An 18,314-nucleotide genomic window follows, 5' to 3' on the forward strand; every position below is an offset into this window, starting at 1 on the left:
GGTGCTATGTTTCGACGTTTGGCACTGATTTTCATAAGTTTGACTATTAAGTGAAAATGTGTAGTTTTGTTTTTACTTATCTTGGTTAGATTCCATGGATTGCTTTCTGAATTTTTTTTGTTTATTTAATTTTGAGAGAGAGAGCGCGCGTGCGTGAGTGAGCACAAGCGGGGGAGGGGCAGAGAGAGAGGGAGACATAGAATCCGAAACAGGCTCCAGTCTCCGAGCTGTCAGCACAGAGCCGATGTGGGGCTCGAACTCACAAACTGCAGGAGTTCGTGACCTGAACCAAAGTCGGACGCTTAAACTGACTGAGCCACTCAGGTGCCCCGACACTGGATTATTCTTAATGCACTCCATGTTTTTTGTGAAATTCTCTTACATTTTCTGAAACAATTTCCATTTAATTAAAGCGTGTATGCCTTTTAACTCCAACATATATATAGCTGTGAGTGTTCTCTCTCTCTTTCTCTTTTTTTGTCTTTGTTTTACATTTCTTTGTCTGTTACCTGGCTTGCCTGATTGTTTTTTTTAATTTTTTTAATTTTTTTTTGATGTTTATTTTTGAGAGAGAGAGACAGACAATGCAAGTGGGGGAGTGGTAGAGAGCGGGGGAGACACAGAATTTGAAGCAGGCTCCAGGCTCTGAGCTGTCAGCACAGAGCCCGACGCGGGGCTTCAACTCACGAACTGCAAGGTCATGACCTGAGTTGAAGTTGGATGTTTAACCGACTGAGCCACCCAGGTGCTCCCTGATCGGTTTTTTAAATTAAATATTTGAATTGTGTCCAGAAATTATAGCTCGATGATAGATAGATAGATAGATAGATAGATAGAGGGTGGATGGATAGATGGTTAGGTAGCTGGATGGATGGATGGATGGATGGATGGATGGTTAGGTAGCTGGATGGAAGGATGGATGGAAGGTTAGGTAGCTGGATGAATGGATAGATGATGGATGGTTAGATAGGTAGATGGATAGATGATGGTTGGATAGGTAGGTAGATGACTGGCCGACTGGCTGGATGGTTAGGTTAGATAGGTGGATGGATGGATGGATGGATGGATGGATGGATGGATGGTTGGATAGGCAGATGGATGGATGGATTGATGGACAGGTGGATGAATGGATGATGAATGGACAGATGCATGATGGGGTGGATGGATGATACGTGGTTAGACAGGTGGGTGGGTAGATAGATGGAAAGATGGATGGATCAATCAGTCGATGAATAAACAGGCAGGCTGTGGAGGGTGGTGTATCTCCAGAGAGGGAGATTTTCTCCAGGCAGACATTTAGGTCCAGGTGGGCCTGATCTGTTTCTGGTGCTGGTGTTCCCACGACGTGGCCCTCTGGGGCCTCACCTGGAATCCCTGTTGGCAAGGGCCTCTCTTCCTGGATAAGTGCCTAGAGCCCCACCATGAAACTGCCCAAACCCCTGCTTGTTTGGTGGCTTCCCAGCTGCTACCTCAGCCTTGGTAACCAGGCATCGGGCTCACTTCAAGTCCCAGCTGCCCAAGTGGCTCAGAACCTCACTTTTTCTCTCTCTAGATCAGTGGGACTTCCACAGCCCTGACCACAGACTTGGGTCCAGCCTATATTCCACGTGCTTCAAAGGGGTCTGTGGCCAGGACGCATTACCCGCCCTAATGCCATCCCCTTCCCGGAAATGAGTCATAGGAGTGATCTGGAATTTTTAAAGCCTTTACTATGCTTTTATCAACTCTCATTATTTTTTTTTAACTTATATGTTTTAAGAGAGAGAGAGGGAGAGAGAGAGAGACTGGGAGTGCACACAAGCAGGGGTGGGAGCAGAGGGAGAGCGAGAGAATCTTAAGCAGGCTCCATGCTCAGTGCAGAGCCCTATGGGAGTCTCAGTCCTACAACTGTGATCCAGATTCGGACTCCTAACCAACCGAGCCCCCCGGGTGCCCCAAGTCTCCCTTGTTCTAAAGCAGAAAGCAAAATAACCTGTATTTCTTACAATGTTATTTTATTGACCATGGTCGATTTTTTAAGAAGCTGAGTTTACAAAAAAGGGAAGTGGGGCATCTGGGTGGCTCAGTCGGTTGAGCGTCCAGCTTCAGCTCAGGTCATGATCTCCCAGCTGGTGGGTTCAAGCTCTGCATCAGGCTCTGTGCTGACAGTGTGGAACCTCCTTGGGATTGTCTCTCCCTCTCTCTCTTTCTGCCTCTACCCTGCTCACTCTTTCTCAAAAATAAATATCGAAAAAGGCAAGATTATACAAATATCCAGAAATAATGGAGATGCCGGGCCATAACCAGATGGGCATTTTGTCCGTGAAAATGTATGAAATTCCAGGGAGGTGTTGGCTTGGTGTTAAACAGCAGGTTTCCATTCTCACTCCCTGAGTGACAGGGTCTGGGCCGGGATCTCTGCACCTTGCTGGGGTGGAGACACCAGCCATCAGGGCTGTGCTGGAGGTGGGACGTGTGCCAGGAAGCTCGAAGCCCAGGGTGTGGGCTGAGATACCAACTCGGGACACATGGAGGTGAAGTGCCCACTGAGCCACAGCCACAGGGCCTGCACTTTGTGGAAAGTGTCTCTTCTGTGGAGTCTCTTCTGCTGTTTCGCAGAGAGAAGGCCTTGCCCTCCCTTCCTTCCTTCCTTCCTTCCTTCCTTCCTTCCTTCCTTCCTTCCTTCCTTCCTTCCATGTTTATTGTTGAGAGAGGGAAAGAGACAAGAGTGTGAGCAGGAGAGGGGCAGAGAGAGAGGGATACACAGAATTGGAAACAGGCTCCAGGCTCTGAGCTGTCAGCGCAGAGCCTGGCTCGATCTCATGAACTGTAAGATCATGACCTGAACCGAAGTCGGATGCTTAACTGACTGAGCCACCCAGGCACCTCTGACTTTTATTTCAATGTTTATTAATTTTTGAGAGAGAGAGACAGCATGAGTGGGGAAGGGGCAGAGAGAGAGGGAGACACAGAATCCCAAGCAGGCTCCAGGCTCCGAGCTGTCAGCACAGAGCCTGACTGCGGGGCTCAAACCGACGAACTATGAGATCATGACCTGAGCCGAAGTTGGATGCTCAACTGACTGGGCCCCCCAGGTGCCCTCTGAAGCCCCTTTCTAAAGTGACAGCCAGCCGGCTTCATCATCATGGTTGGTCTGTGTAAACTTGCCTGCAGGATGTCGATGACGTGTGCAAGGCAGAAGAACAAAGCTTTGCACGAAGCCCGTCAGCTCACCGTAGCGTGGGGAAGTTGGGTGCGTGTTCCGTCCGTGTCTTGCATTTGGGGAATGCACCAGACCAGAGTGACCCCTGCTTAGTGGCTTTGGGCCTCTCCCCTGCAGCACAGATTTTCAGAAGCCATGCCACCCCTTCTGGAAGAATCGTGACCAGGCCCGTAAGCACATCTCCACTCTGGTTTTCTCGCTGCAGAACCTCGAGGCTGCCCTGAGATCCCGCATCGTGCTGTGGGGATGTCCGAGAGCCCTGTTGGGCCCAAAGCCGCGACGCTCCGGGCTGACATGCCGGCTGCGCCCTCCTCCTTCCAGCGGGCGTTCACGTCCAGCACCACCTCCAGCAGCAGCCCCGGCCAGCGGCACGAGAGGTAGGGAAACAGGCCCTTGCGCTTAGTGGAGCCGCCCTTGCAGATGGAACAGGCCACGGAGGGGAGGGCGGAGGGCCCGGCCTGCAGCCCACGGCTGCTCTGCAGCATGCGGCTGCTCTGTGCGCTGAGAACCGTCGCTCTTCAGAAGTGTAATCACAGATGGACACTCGTGAGAGCGTCCCCCCACTGTTGACGGGCCACGTGGTCAGGGAACCCACCGGCAGGTGGACTCTGGGGACAGTGGCCAGTTCAGGACCGGCACCTGTGACAGCATGCTCTGAGCCAAGGCTGGAGCAGGGGTGCTCGGGCTTGGTCTCCCTCGGCGGCCAGGATGGCAGTGCTCTTGGGGACATGGAATTTGTCCCGGTGTTCGGGAAAGCCCAGCGACACCCCCTTGGTGGATTGCAAGAGCAGGAGGGGCACACAGAGGGAGAGAGGTCATGTCGGTGCTTTGTGGGGGGCGGCCCTTGAGCCACTGCACGTGCCCTGACCAGGAACGGTTTCTTGGTGTTTCCCTAGGACACATCACGCCCCGGCTCACTCTTGATTCTGCCTCCTTCCTCTCTTTTTTTTTTTTTTTTTTTAAGTTTACTTATTTATTTTGAGAGAGAGAGAACAAGGGAGGGGCAGAGAGAGAGAGAATCCCAAGCATCAGTGCAGAGCCCGATGTGGAGCTCGAACTCACAAACTGTGAGATCATGACCTGAGCCGAATCAAGAGTCAGACGTTTAACTGACTGAGTCACCCAGGCGCCCCGTTCTTCTTCTTTAAACCAGGGTCAGGGTCTCACCTGAGGACTTGGTGTGACGCCTGGGGCAGTAAGTGTTTGCTAGGGAGTGTGTGTGATTTGCTGGCTGGGAGCTGACTTTTTCTGGAGTTCCAACTGGAGGGTAATTTCTGATTCCCTCCATCCTGGAATTTCTGGCTTCGGGTAGGGTAACTTCTCATATTACTACTGGGCTCCTTTAATCAGCTGGTTAGGGGAAACTGAGTCAGGTGCCCTGGCTAGCTATCAGGGGAGGGGGAAGAAGAAAATGGGGAGCGTGGTTTGTGCCTAGGGAAGCCATTCTGCCAGAAGCCGCACACAGTGAACTGCGTGGCTGACGTGCATGCAAGGGCACAGACTGCCAGCTGGACACGGGGCTGGGAGGCTTCAGAGCTGGGGGCCCGGGTTTTGTCTTGAGCAGAAAGGCCTTGGCCAGGTGAGGACGGAGGAGGCAGGGAAGGTGTGATCAGGTGCGAGGGGCTGAGCATCTTGGGGTGAGTGGCGAAGAGGGACGGGCGGGTCTGACTGCTGACATTTTGGGGGAGCCTCAGCACTGGTTTCCCGTCTGTCTTCGCCGCCTGGGGGACCCCTGCTGATCTCCGGGCACCTCCTAGAGTGTTCTGATTGCTCTGTCTTTCCAACAGCCCTCCATCCGCCGAGCTCCCGTGGGTGGAGAGCAGCCCCAAAGCCTCGCTGGCCCTGTTGGGGAGCGGCCGGCCAGCAGGAAACGTCCTGGGCTCCAGCGAGTTCCCCGGCTCCAGCCTCGGCCCTGACAGCCCTGGGCGGCCCCATCTCCCACCCGCCGAGCTCCAGGCCCCTTTCCACAACCACCAGCTGTCCCTGGCGGAGCCACCTGAAGCTCTGGGCCCCCCGAGTGGCCAGGCCTTTCTGGGCTTCGGCACTGCCCCCGTGGGGAGCTGCCTTGCCCCTGGGGACGACCCTGGGGCCTTGCTGGTCCATTCCCACGGTGCACCCCAGGCCCCCAGCACCCCGCGGACAGCAGCAGCAGCTGGTGACAGCGGCTTCCTGTCCTCCAGTTTTCTCACGGTGACGCCGGGCCACAGCGGCCACCACAGTCCGCTGACCCTGCCCGGGCAGCCGCCCCTACCCGAGAAGAAGCGAGCCTCGGAGGGGGACCGGTCTTTGGGCTCAGCCTCCCCTTCGTCCAGCGGCTTCTCCAGCCCCCACAGTGGGAGTTCCATGAGCATCCCGTTCCCCAACGTCCTCCCGGATTTCCCCAAGGCGTTGGAGCCAGTGGCACCCAGCCCAGGTAGGCACGTCTCCGCCGGTGGGAGCCCCGTGTGCGCTCGCTCAGCGAGGAGGGGGCCCTGGGATGTCCGGGCGGCGCCTTAAGAGTGGAGCCCAGAGCTGTCCAGCGGGGTCTCTGTTCCCTCTGCTTCTGTGCTGACCCACGGTGGGTTCTGTTTCTCCTGCCACTGGGAATCCTTGTTCTTCAAAAATTTTTCTTTTTGTTGTTGTTTCTATTTTGAGAGAGAGAGAGCAGGGGAGGGGCAGAGAGAGAGGGAGAGAGAGAATCCCAAGCAGGCTCCGAGCTGCCAGCACAGAGCCCAATGCCGGGCTCGAACCCACGAACCATGAGATCATGACCTGAGCTGAAACCAAGAGGTGGACATTTAACCGACTGAGCCCCCTACCCCCTTTCTTTTTTGAATTCAGTGAACTCATTCAAAATTTAACTATGAAATATTTCGAATGTGTAAGAATAAGATACTGACACGATTAAGTAGCACCCAGCCACTCCGTCTGCCTGTCTGTCCTGCTCCCCGGGGCCGGCCGCCGTGTCACCCCAAGTCTGCGCTGGTCAGGAAGCCCTGCTCCCTGACGCGCACCAGCCGGCTCCTGCGTAGTTAAATACGGCGCTCTTTCCCGGGACACCCCATCCTTGCCCCACGTTGGACTTTGAACGTTTGGTTCTGTGAGACGTGAGCGGTTGCCATAAACCCTCCGCAGTGACCAGTTTTACATTCTGTTTTGCAGATAATGCGGGTGATAAACATGTGTCCGTGAACTTTGTCCAAGACACATCCAAATTCTGGTACAAGGCGGATATCTCCCGAGAGCAAGGTGCGTGGGCAGGACAGGACCCCGGGGTGGGAACGTCCGGGGCTCGTGGCCTTGAGCAAGTCCTGCCCTTTATCACCTACCTCTGCAGAAAATTCACCTTTAGGTTTTTACAGCAGAGGCTTGGTCCTAATGAGGGAGCTGGGCAGACGTGAGCGCTGCCCATGAGCATGGCGGCATGCCCGTGTGCTTTCTGGTGGCTCTGCCAGCTGCCATTGGCGGCGATGACTGCGGATGGTCACAGGCAGAGATGTTCCCGGTGTCCCCATCCAGGCCCTGAGCCTCGGGGGAAGGAGGAAGGCCGGAAGTCTCCCCAACACCCTGGCCTCTGTGCACGTGCATTTGTCCACAGTGGAAAGACAGGCACTCAATCAGGGGGCCCGTGGTGGGCGTCCCCACCTGCCTCACACACATGCCACACGGTATGTGCCTGTGGGCCTGCCCTGCGGCAGCTGGGAAAATTCCAAGTCGGTGTTTTTGAGCAGCTAAGTCACGTATCACTTCTTCCCGGAAGATTCCCAGGAGTGGTGTCCGGGAGGGGGGCGGCCAGCTGGGGAAGAGGTGGGGACGGCCCCTGGGGTGAGCAGCTGTCATCCTGACGCAGGCTCGGTGGGGTCGCTGGAGGCAGGGATGTGGCTGCACGTGCACTGTGTGAGCTGAATCCCGGGGGCCGAGCCGGGACAGCGTGCCTCAGAGCAGGGAGGAGGGATGAAGGGCAGGTCCTCACGCAGCCCACATGGGGGACAGTTTCTGCACAAAGTCCTCAGGCCTCATCCTGAAGATTAGTTCTCACAACTGCCTGGAGAGAAACAGTTAAGTGGCTGGAAAACGGCACTGTTCAACTTTCTCGTTGGAATTCTTGTATTCAGTTAAGTGGATCATAAACACGGTAAGAATGTGCCTTTCTTCCCACGAGCTCAACGAACCTATTGTCACGTTGCATGGGGGGAGCCTGCGGCCTGGGGGGGACCTCCGAGTTCCTAAATTGGCCTTTGTGGCCATGCTGCGTGGCTGAGCGCCGCATTCTTGTCCCCTCCCTGCTCGTGGCGCAAGAACCCCCATGACTGAGGCCATGAACCCCAGTGCTAAGTGCCTGGTCCAGTGGGACGGTCTGAAAAGGGCCTGTCACGCACTGTGTTCTAGAAGATTCTGTGTGGAGTTCCTTTTCTGCTGGTGCAGCCTCCAGCCTGGGATGGTGGGTGGGTGGGCTTTCTGAGGAGCCGGGGCTCCCCCTAGAGGCAGGTGGTCCCATAGGACATACGTGGCAGGGCCCTGCCTTGGAAGGTTTTGGAGAGGTTAGGCATGGGGGTTGCCTGGTAGGCATGCAGGGGTGGTCCTCTGTGCCACATGTGTACAAGTGTTTCTCTGCTGGGACCTCATGTTGAAATAGCTCACATGTGCGCTGGGTGTGGAGTTTCCCAGTTGAGCCACACAGAGCACAACTTCTCCGTGTTCTCCGTGTTTTGTGTAGAAGTCACCCCCCCCAACCCCCGACTAACGTTCCCTGAGCGCCCACCTTCTGCAGATGGCAGAAAGCTGCCTGTGGGTTTGGTTTGGTCTGGTTTGCTTTGTGTTTTAACTGTGGGGATGTGCCTCTTTGGGGACAAGACTGGTAACATAATTCCCGTGTCCAGGTCGGTGCCTCGGGAGTTTTTTAACCTGCACGTAGAAGTTACGCAGGGGAAACGGGACCTCCAGGTGAGGTAGATACGAGATACAGCTGTTCTGGCAGGATGCACTGGGCCCCCGTGCTCTGGCTTTGAAAGCACCGGTTTCGCGAGACAGTGAGGACACGGCCACTGCCCGCCACCGACTTCCGAGGGGAGCGTGAGGCCCGCTCTGGGCAGGGCCTTGTGCCGCGTCCAGGATGTGTCCTGGCTCATTCTGTTTCAGAACAGGGTCTGACCTTGTCCTCGTGCCCCGCCCCCCCCCCTCTTCCGCAGAGCAGACCCAGCCTCCCCTGTGCCCTTGAGGCTGGGGCGCCTCTGTCCGCACAGCCAGGGAAGATCGCGGTATTAAAAGGGAAAGAAAAAACTCTGTGAGGTAGATCACAGTTGAAAATAGGTCATTCTCTAAGGATCGTTTCCTCCCACTTCCACGGTCAGCCCCCAGATGTAGAAACACTCCAGGAGCAGAAGCCTGCTGGTGTCGGTGGCCGGGTCCTGGTGCCCCAGTGCGCCTACCTGCCCTGCAGCCCCGAGCCCGTGTAGACGGTCGGGCAGCAGGGGCGAAGGCACCTCCCAGGGCCACCCCAAACCTGCCCCCTTCCGGAGAGCCGAGCCCTCCCCGCCACCTGCATGCAGTTTGCCCGCTCCTGCGCGGGGGCCTCGGCCTGGACGCGGGGGAGGGCACGGTCCCACGTGAGAGAAGGGGAACCTGGTCATTTCACTGGGAGCTGGGCCTCGGACAGTGGGCCCCACGGCGCTGTTTGCTGAGACGTCACCCGTGGACGTCCTGCTCCATTTCAGACACGGCAGTTCCGTGGCTGTCATTTTGGGTCACTTTATACTTGAAATCCCTTTCTTTCTTCAAGTCAATAAGCTAAGTTGTAAGATGTGGTCCGGTTACGAGCGGACATTCTGGCCGGTGTCTGGGCAACAGGTTGTCGTCTGCTCCAAGCTGCCATCTTCCAGGACCCCGAGCCTAGGCCCCGGGGCCCAGGTTTTGAACGTGGAGGGAGAGGTGTGATTTCGAAGCCGCATATTCGCTGCGAGCCCCCAGCCTCAGGCGGGAAGTTGGGAGGATGGCTGTGCCAGGCCCAGCTGTCAGCCCTGGCCGATGACAGCCACGTGGGTAGGGGGCTCCCAGCCCCATCCAGGCTGCCACGGACCCAGGGGATGGAGGGCCATGTGCGGCCACATTTTTGCCATCCCCTGAGGCGAGTGTTGGGATTTGCGTTAAGTGTTCAGTAACTTTTGGAGCCCATCCTTTTGTGTTTGGAAAATGTAACAGAGGCTTCTTTCCTTCTGCTACATGGGAAGCACACACTCTAAAGTCTCTGAGAAAAACTCCCCACAGGGAGAGGGTGCCGGACGGGGCCCCGGCAGGGATGGGAGACCGACTTGTGCCTTCTTCCTGCCCGCCACGTTGTGTGTATGGAGACCCGGGCCGGGCACCTCGGCTGGGGGCCGGTGTCCTGGACGGTCAGCTGGGGTCCTCATAGCTCACAGGTGCCGTGGGGTGACGGCCATGCTGTGTGCCAGGAGAGCTCGGGGACCATGACTGGTACCTTCGTGAGCCAACATTTGGCGGGGTGGTCTGCGTCCTTGGCAGTCAGGCCCTCCTTGAAAACTGTGCGTCATTACAGAGCCCCGCCCCCCCCCCCGACCCCCCGAGGGACACGGGCCTGCTCCCCCTGACCCAGTTTGCAAAGGCCATGAACGGAGGTGGCTTGCTGGGCCGTGGGGGACCCCGGCAGATGTGTGTGTTTCTCTGCTTCCCTCCCCAGCCATCGCCATGCTGAAGGACAAGGAGCCTGGGTCGTTCATCGTCAGGGACAGCCACTCCTTCCGAGGAGCCTACGGCCTGGCCATGAAGGTGGCCACTCCCCCGCCCTCTGTCCTGCAGCTGAACAAGAAAGGTAGGGACCCCGGGGGGCCCGTCCGTTGAAGTAACCCACGTGGAGTGTGTGTGGCTCACGTTTCCACCAGTGAGACGACTCTTACAGCTGTGCTCAGGTTTCCTTCTGTTTCTATTGTGGCCCACTAAGTGCCATCCTTGTTCAGGCAAGGACGATAATTATTTGTGAATTCTGTTTCTTTATTGCTTTGAGTAGGTGATGCATTCCATTGTCCAGCTGCCGGAGCGAACAGCCCCTGGGCCCTGTTCTGCGCCGGGAACCTTGATACATTCCTGTGTGTCCTTCCCGACCGTCTGTCCAGTGCGTGGAAACACGCACTTTTCCTTCTTTCCCACGTAAAAGGCAGTGTCCCGCGTACACGATTCTTGTGCCTACTCTTGGCGGAGCATTTTGGTGGGTTAAAAGTGATGCTGGTGTCAGCCTGGAGTCATAACATGACCTTTCTTTGGCCTGATGAACCATGTACGGCCGTGTTCTAATCTGCTTATGGTGCAGAGAAGCTTGCGATGCCTTGGTGCAAGGCACACGTTATCATGAAGCAAACATACACATTCCCACGGCCCAGGAGACAACCTTGGGGGCAAGCCCCTGCATGCCCCTCCCATGCGTCATAATCCATCGTTGTGGGACCTTCCAGCCACCCCAGAGTGGGCTCCGTGAGGCCCTTGGCACTGGCCCCATGTCCTGACATCATGCCGTCGGCCCGTGAGCACCTCCAGTTTTCCCTGCCCCGCCATTTCTCCAAAAGTCCCCGCGTCTGTGTGCTGGGGGACAGAGCCTGGAAACCAGAATGTGTCAGTGCTGGGTGGGCTTCTTGGTGTCACAGTGTCCCTGCTTCTGGCTAGTGACCAGAGGAGGGACTGTATCACTTTAAAAAGTTGGTGAGTTCACGCTGATACAGTTCCAGTAGGGAGTCATGTGCCCTTTCGGGCCCTCCCCAGTGACAACGCGTGTCCCTTCCAGTTTCCGCCTGTCCCTTCCTCCATTCCTGACGCACACACGGTTCAGATCACCCAGGGAAGCCTCGTAAGTAGGAGGTTAAATTATTAACCACCTAAATTATATTAACCACCAAAATAGGAATCCATAGTTGTGCCTGCTCTTAACTTTATAGAAAGGAAACTAACGTGTATTTTGTGACCTGCTTTTGCTCATATTATGAGATTCATTGTTTTATTTTACTTTATTTTATATGATGTTTTATTTTAGAGAGTGAGAGAGAGAGCAAGCAGGGGAGAGGGGCAGAGAGAGACAGAGTCCCAAGCAGGCCCCGTGCTCAGTGCTGAGCCTGACTTGGAGCCCCATGTCTCGAACCGTGAGATCACGACCTGAGCTGAGATCAAGTCAGACCCTCAACCGACTGAGCCCCCCACCTCCAGGCACCCCAGGATTCGTTGTTTTCTTTTTACAAAATTTTTTTTAACGTTTATTTGTTTTTTGAGACAGAGAGAGACAGAGCATGAACGGGGGAGGGACAGAGAGAGAGGGAGACACAGAATCAGAAGCAGGCTCCAGGCTCTGAGCCATCAGCCCAGAGCCCGACACGGGGCTTGAACTCACGGACCGTGAGATCGTGACCTGAGCTGAAGTCGGAGGCTTAACCGACTGAGCCACCCAGGCGCCCCTAAGATTCTTTGTTTTCTACTTGTGAGACTGCTCCTATCTGTTGCTGTCTTTGCTCACTGACAGCTTTCCAGGGCATGAACACAGGCCCACCTCGGAGACCTTGCGAGCACGTCTCCAGACAGGTCGATAAAGCCCATATCGCAATAATGCGCATCCAAGAAGCTTTTTGGTCTCCTGGTGCATGTAGAAGTTATGTTTACTCTGTACTGTGGGCTACTCTGTGTGCAATAGCCTTAAGTCTAAAAAGTCAACGTGTGCACCTTAATGAAAAAATACTTCATTGATAAAAAAGCTAACTGCCTATCACTGACCACAGATCACTGTAACAAACGTAATAATAATGAGAAAGTTTGAAATACTGCAACACCAAAGCTGTGGCAGAGACGCGAAGCCAGTAAATAGCGCCGATGGACTGGCTTGACTCAGGATCGCCACAAACCGTTGGGTTGTAAACAGCGCAACATCTGGGAAGCGCAGTGAGGCGAGAGGCAGTAAACTGAGGCAGCTCCCCCTGCACTGGCCTCACTGGGAGCGGGAAGAGCTCATGGTTCACCCACATTCCGCACCCAGGACGGAAGAGGGTGTGTAGAAATCCTGGGCGGAGGCTGTGCCCACGGCTTCCAGGAGAAACGGCCTCAGGGCTGCGCCTGGAGGGACGTGAGGTTTGGCAGTCAAGGCGTCCAGCCTCAGGTGCGACCGAGGGGCTTGAGGGAAACCCAGGTGTCCCTTTGGGCACAGGTGGCTGTGGGTGGGGGTGCACATGACTCAGCACAGACCCCAAGTCTGGATAGTGGCATCTGGAAGCAAGGGGGGAGGAGGCTTCGTGCAGATCAAGTATAATAGCTCAGCCTTGAGGGGCACCTGGGGGGCTGTCGGTTAAGCATCCAACTTTGGCTCAGGTCATGATCTCACGGTTCATGGGTTCGAGCCCCACATTGGGCTCTGTGCTGACAGCTCAGAGCCTGGAGCCTGCTTTGGATTCTGTGTCTCCCTCTCCCTGTCTCTCTCTGCCCCTCCCCTGCTCACACTCTGTGTCTCTTTCTCAAAAAGAAAAAAAAAAATTGAAAACAAAAAAAAGGAAGAGCTCAGCCTTGAGAGCAGCTCCAGAAGCCCCGTGTGTCCCCACCAGTCCTGGGTGAGGATCATAGCAGACAAGAGTCTGGGGACCGGAGCATCTTGTGTCTGCGGAGATGGGGTCCCGGTGGAGAGCCGAGACGGTCTCCATGGAAACTTTCAGCCAACATCTTTCCTGCATGTAGTGTCACACTGTCACTTTGGAAGCACAGAGGATGCCGTGAGTGCGTTCTCCCCTCCAGGTGTGCGTCCACCACGCAGGCCGACTTTGACTCAGCCCTGAGGTGAAGGTGACGAAACAGGACACAGAACAGCAGGTGCATGAAGCACAATGTCACCGGCACCCGCAGGCTGCCTGTCCTCGCCCAGCCCTAGTCCACAGATAAGTTTGGGAGGAGAGAGCTCAGCATGCCAGCATCCCGCCCATGGTACCCGGAGACCACGCAGCGACAGTCATCCTGAGGACAGATCTGTTCTCTGGGCAGCCGGCTGTCCCTCCGAGGCACTCGTCACCAGGGCCGTGTGTCCCCTTCAGTGCTGAAGACGCGGATCATTTTCCTCAGAGATGAGGCGCCATGCTGCCTTTCGAGGAGTCTGGCCCTTTCCCTTCCTGCCAGCCCCACTGTCCCTGTGTCACCGCCGTTGTCTGTGGACCACGGGTGCGAGCCGCCCATGGGCAAGGCGAGGGACCAGACCCCCCAGCAGCGGGTCCTGCTGTCCGGCTGCCTCTTGCTCAGAAACAGAAGTGACTGCAGACGTGGTCCGTGGCGGGCACGGGGGGGCACAGAACTGTCGCCTCTTTCCCTGTGTTTACTGTGTTATTCGTATTCTGCCCTCAGACGGTGTGCCCTTGGCTGCGTTTTCGCCAGGCGCCTCCTCGTAGGATGCGTGACCAGCGGGGACACCGGTGTTCTGTGCAGTCACAGTGACGGGGGGGGGGGGGGGGGGGGGAGGCTTCCTTCCTGGGGGCCTGTTACGCGGCTCCTGGGTCAGTCGCACCGAGACTGGCTCCTCCAACTCTTCTCAGTGGCTCACTCCTGAGTATCCCCCTTGTGTCCCGAGCCCTCTGATCCCCCCGCGTACGTAAGACGGGAAGGTGCCAGACGCCCGTGTTCCTGCTTGCAGCTGCTGACTCGTTCCCCGCACTGGGGGTTCTTGCAGAGCGTCTGCAGGTCTGTCCCCAGGACCCCTGCACCTCCAGGCATGTCCCCGTGGGGGCTCCGCGCTCCTTCCCAGGACAGCCCCACCCACGGCCCCTCCCTTTAGCCCGTGTTCTGTCCCCCTCTCCCATCCTCCCGGGCTCCCGTTTTTAAATTCTCTCTTTTTCCTTTTAAATCTCTTCCCACAGCGGGAGATCTGGCCAATGAGCTTGTGCGGCACTTTCTGATCGAGTGTACTCCGAAGGGAGTGCGGTTGAAAGGCTGCCCCAACGAGCCCTATTTCGGTAAGTAGCCGAGGGGGCACAGTCCCCGTTCTGGCCCACGCAGTGTGCATCCCCCTGCCGCCCCTGAGAGGCAGGGCTGTCACGCCGAGGGTGCCTTGCTCCCTTAGCGTCTCTGGAATAAACTGGGTATGGAAATGCTCTGAAAGCTTTCTCGAAACCAAACGGATGGGAAGCAGGTTCAAGACTGAAATACAGATGTCCACGCTCTGGTGGGCACTCAGGGCTATGAGTGTGGACTGGGTCAGAGCCAGAGTGCGGCCCTGCAAGACCAGAACTCCCCGACGTCGCAGGCTTGCTGGGAAGACGCCCAGACTCACGTGCAGACTTAAGCACGGCATTGTCTTAACCTTCAGAAGCACCTTGCAGGGTCCACGGAGGTGGCCTCAGGCTTGGCAGGCGGCCGACTTACTCTTTATAAATTGGTGACTGTGTGTCTGGGCTGAGAGTCACTTGCAGTTTCTTACCTCTTAGCTGTTTTTTTTTAATGTTTTTATTTTATTTTTGAGAGAGAGAGAGACAGAGCATGAAAGGGGGAGGGGCAGAGAGAGAGGGAGACACAGAACTGAAACGGGCTCCAGGCTCTGAGCTGTCAGCACAGAGCCTGATGAGGGTCTCGAACTCACAGACCTCCAGATCATGACCTGAGCCGAAGTCGGACGGTTACCTGCCTGAGCCCCCAGGCACCCCCACTTCTTAGCTGTTCACCTGCTCTTGTCACTTTATTGAAGTTCTGTGCAAAGTCCCACATTCATGGGCGTGTTAGTTGCTAAAAATATAAAGGCTCACCCTCGGCGGCAGCCTCCTTCCTGCAGGTAAATCGGCCGAGCGATGCGGTATTTAGGGCCGTGTTAACTCTTGTCTGCTCGTCTGTTTGCAGGGAGCCTGACGGCTTTGGTGTGTCAGCATTCCATCACACCCTTGGCTTTGCCCTGCAAGCTGCTCATTCCAGACAGAGGTACGCCCGTGGGTCCCTGGTGCTGGCCTGGTGTGTGCGCGCACGCGTGTGTGCCCACGTATGTGTGTGCACGTGCTTGCGTGTGTGTGCGCGCGCGCAGGTGTGTGGGTGTGTACGTGTCGGGCACAGCACTGCCGGGTCCGTGACGATCCGTTGAGGGAAACCAGACCAGAGTGTTGCTCTGTGGGTAAACCCCAAAGGCTGAGCATCCGGTGATGCACCCCAGCCTGCAGACCCGAGGCCACCCTCAGCAACACCGTCACCTGACGCACTTTGTGAACCGTTCCCCCGGATAGAAAATGCCCGCAGCGAGAGACCTTCAAGGCCGTTCGTGCTTATTTTTGCGATTCTATGAGTTCAGCAGGGCGTTGGTATTTTTGAGCTTAGGTGACAAAGTATTCTCTTCGCCTTTGTGACGGTCTGACCGTCTCTGTAGTTAGGGAACTAAAGCCCTTGCCTCATAACGGTGGGATTGGCCATATTTCCCAGCTCCCTCGGTAGGCAGTATTAATTTCACAGAACATTACTGTATCCCATAGTGGTGACTTTAAAATACAGGTGAGTGCGATGTACCTTTTGAAACTGTTGGTACACAGCAATGCAGAGGTGAGGAAGACGTCTTGCCGGCACGTGTCGCCGCACCCCCTGCCCAGAACCTGGTGCTGGTTTCTGCGGGTGGGGCCGTGGTCCCCAGGAGACCATCTCAGCTCCGCAGACCGGTGCTGGTCACCGCCTGGGAACCCGGTCACGAGTGTAATGGTGTCGTGAAGATTGTTTTCCGATGAGCAGGACTCATTTCTGCGTTTTCTTTCTTGTTCCTTCTCGCAGATCCGCTGGAGGAAATAGCCGATAGTTCTCCCCAGACGGCGGCCAACTCAGCTGCCGAGCTCCTCAAGCAAGGGGCAGGTCAGTAGCTGGCTTCACGCTCCCGCGTCCTGGTTCCTAGGGGCAGAAGGGGGCTCAGTGACACGGCCTCCTTTGTCACCTCGGGTCTGCGGGTTTCCTTTCCCAGCTGTGTGCCAGAAGGAGCTTCCTTTTCTGGAAGCCACCCCAGGACAGGGTGGGCACCGAGTGTGGGGGGACAGAACCAGGACTCCCCAGGCTACAGATACCTCACCACAAACAAGACCAGACAGTGGGAGAAAGTCCAGAGCTGCGTTTCATCTGGGAAGATGGGATGCGGGGGCCGCACCTCCAGCTGTAAATATAAGAGCGTTCAGAGGGCTTCACTAAACAGGCTGACTGTTTCCCCCGCGCTGCCCCGAGGCCAGGGGGCACAGTCCCCACCCCCCCACCCCCAACGGGGCTCGCCTGGGCACTTTTTTTTTTAATTTTTTTTTTTTAACGTTTATTTATTTTTGAGACAGAGAGAGACAGAGCATGAACGGGGGAGGGGCAGAGAGAGAGGGAGACACAGAATCGGAAGCAGGCTCCAGGCTCCGAGCCATCAGCCCAGAGCCCGACGCGGGGCTCAAACTCATGGACCGTGAGATCATGACCTGAGCTGAAGTCAGAGGCTTAACCGACTGAGCCACCCAGGCGCCCCTACACTTTTTTTTTTAATTAATAGACTATTCCTTAGAGCGCTTTAAGGTTCACGTCAAAATTGAAGGTGCAGAGATTCCCCACGCACCCCCCTGCCCCTGCATGCACAGCGCCCCCCGTTACAGTGTTTCCACATCATTATCACCCAGAGTCCGCAGTCTACACTGGGGCTCACTCTTGGTGGTGGTCACTCGGTGGGTTTGCACAAATGTTACAATGATGCGTATCCACCATTAGAGGGTCACCCAAGGTAGCTTTGTTGTCCTTAAACTCCTCCGTGCTCCGTCCTCATCCCTGCCCTCCAAACCCTGGTAACACTGGTCCTTTTACTGTCTCTGAAGTTGTGCCTTTTCTAGAACGTCTCATAGCTGGATCGTACGGTTGGTGGCCTTCTCACATTGGCTTTTGTCACTTAGTGATGTGGTGTAAGTGTCCTTCGTGTCTTTTCATGGCTCGGTGGCTCATTTTTGTTTTTTTTCTGGTGCCAAGTAATACTCCATCATCTGGATGGACCGCAGCTTATGTATCCGTTCACCTGCTGAGGGACATCCCGGTTGCTTCCAGCTTTTGGCAACTGAGTAAAGCTGCCGTAAACATCGTGTGCAGGTTTCTGATGTCCCCTCCTCTGGGTAAATGCCAAGGAGCACGGCTGCTGGATCGGGTGGTGGGAGCATGTTTCCAGCAGTGTCTTGCAGAGCGGCCGCGCCATTTTGCGTTCCCGCCAGCCACGAGTGAGCGTTCCCGCCGCTCAGCATCCTCGCCAGCGCTGGGTGTCATCAGGGTTCTGGAGTTTGGCCGTTCTAATAGGTGTGTAGTGGGGTGCCATGTTTTCACCTGCATTTCCCTGATGGCCCATGACGAGGGTCATCTCTTCATCTTTGCTATCTGTATACTTTCTTGGGTGAGAGATCTGTTAAGGTGTTTCGTCCATTTTTTAGTTGGGTTGGTTGTTTGTTTTTAATGTTTATTTTTATTTTTGAGAGAGAGAGAGAATACAGAGCACGATCGGGGGAGAGACAGAGAGAGAGAGGGAGATACAGAATCCGAAGCAGCTCCAGGCTCTGAACCGTCAGTACATAGCCCAACGTGGGGCTCAAACCCACGTACCAGGAGATCCATGACCTGAGTCGAAGTCATGTGCTTAACCGACTGAGCCACCCAGGCACCCTGGGTTGGTTGTTTTCTTATTGTTGACTGGTAAGAGTTCTTTGTATATTTTGGAGATCAGTCCTTTATCGGACATGTCTTTTGCAAATATTTTCTCCCATCTGTGGCTCACCTTCTCATGCTCTTGATGCTGTCTCTTGCAGAGCAGAAGTTTTTAATTTTAACGAAATCCAGTTCACCATTTCTTTATTTCGTGGGTTGTGCCTTTTGTGTTGTATCTAAAAAAATTATCACCAAACCCAAGATGATCCTGATTTTGTCCTGTGGGATCTTCCAGAAGAGTTCTAGTTTTACATGTCACATTTGGGTCTGTGGTCCACTCTGAGTGTTGGGGGGCGGTGTCTCTGTCTAGAGTCCCTGTTTTGCACGTGGACTTCCTTCCCGCACCGTCTGTTGAAGAGACCATCTTTGCTCCATGGCATTGTCTTTGCTCTTTTGTCAAAGATCAGTTGACTGTATTGTTGGGGGTCTATTTCTCTGCTGTCTGTTGTGTTCT

At 55.5% G+C, this 18,314-nt stretch overlaps 1 protein-coding gene across 14 annotated transcripts in view; it reads left to right on the top strand.

Annotated features, from left to right (window-relative positions):
• Positions 1-18,314, top strand: part of TNS3 (tensin 3) — a 218,945-nt gene that overhangs the window by 188,972 nt on the left and 11,659 nt on the right. For all 14 annotated transcript variants that reach the window (XM_058725604.1, XM_058725600.1, XM_058725599.1 and 11 more), the window contains 7 exons: positions 3,408-3,579; positions 4,990-5,615; positions 6,344-6,430; positions 9,876-10,007; positions 14,056-14,151; positions 15,029-15,106; positions 15,935-16,012. In XM_058725604.1, coding sequence (XP_058581587.1) covers positions 3,408-3,579; positions 4,990-5,615; positions 6,344-6,430; positions 9,876-10,007; positions 14,056-14,151; positions 15,029-15,106; positions 15,935-16,012 — 1,269 coding nt within the window. The remainder of the gene's footprint in view (positions 1-3,407; positions 3,580-4,989; positions 5,616-6,343; positions 6,431-9,875; positions 10,008-14,055; positions 14,152-15,028; positions 15,107-15,934; positions 16,013-18,314) is intronic.

The sequence above is a fragment of the Neofelis nebulosa genome, chromosome 4 (genome assembly GCF_028018385.1).
Source record: "Neofelis nebulosa isolate mNeoNeb1 chromosome 4, mNeoNeb1.pri, whole genome shotgun sequence".
Taxonomy (NCBI): domain Eukaryota; kingdom Metazoa; phylum Chordata; class Mammalia; order Carnivora; family Felidae; genus Neofelis; species Neofelis nebulosa.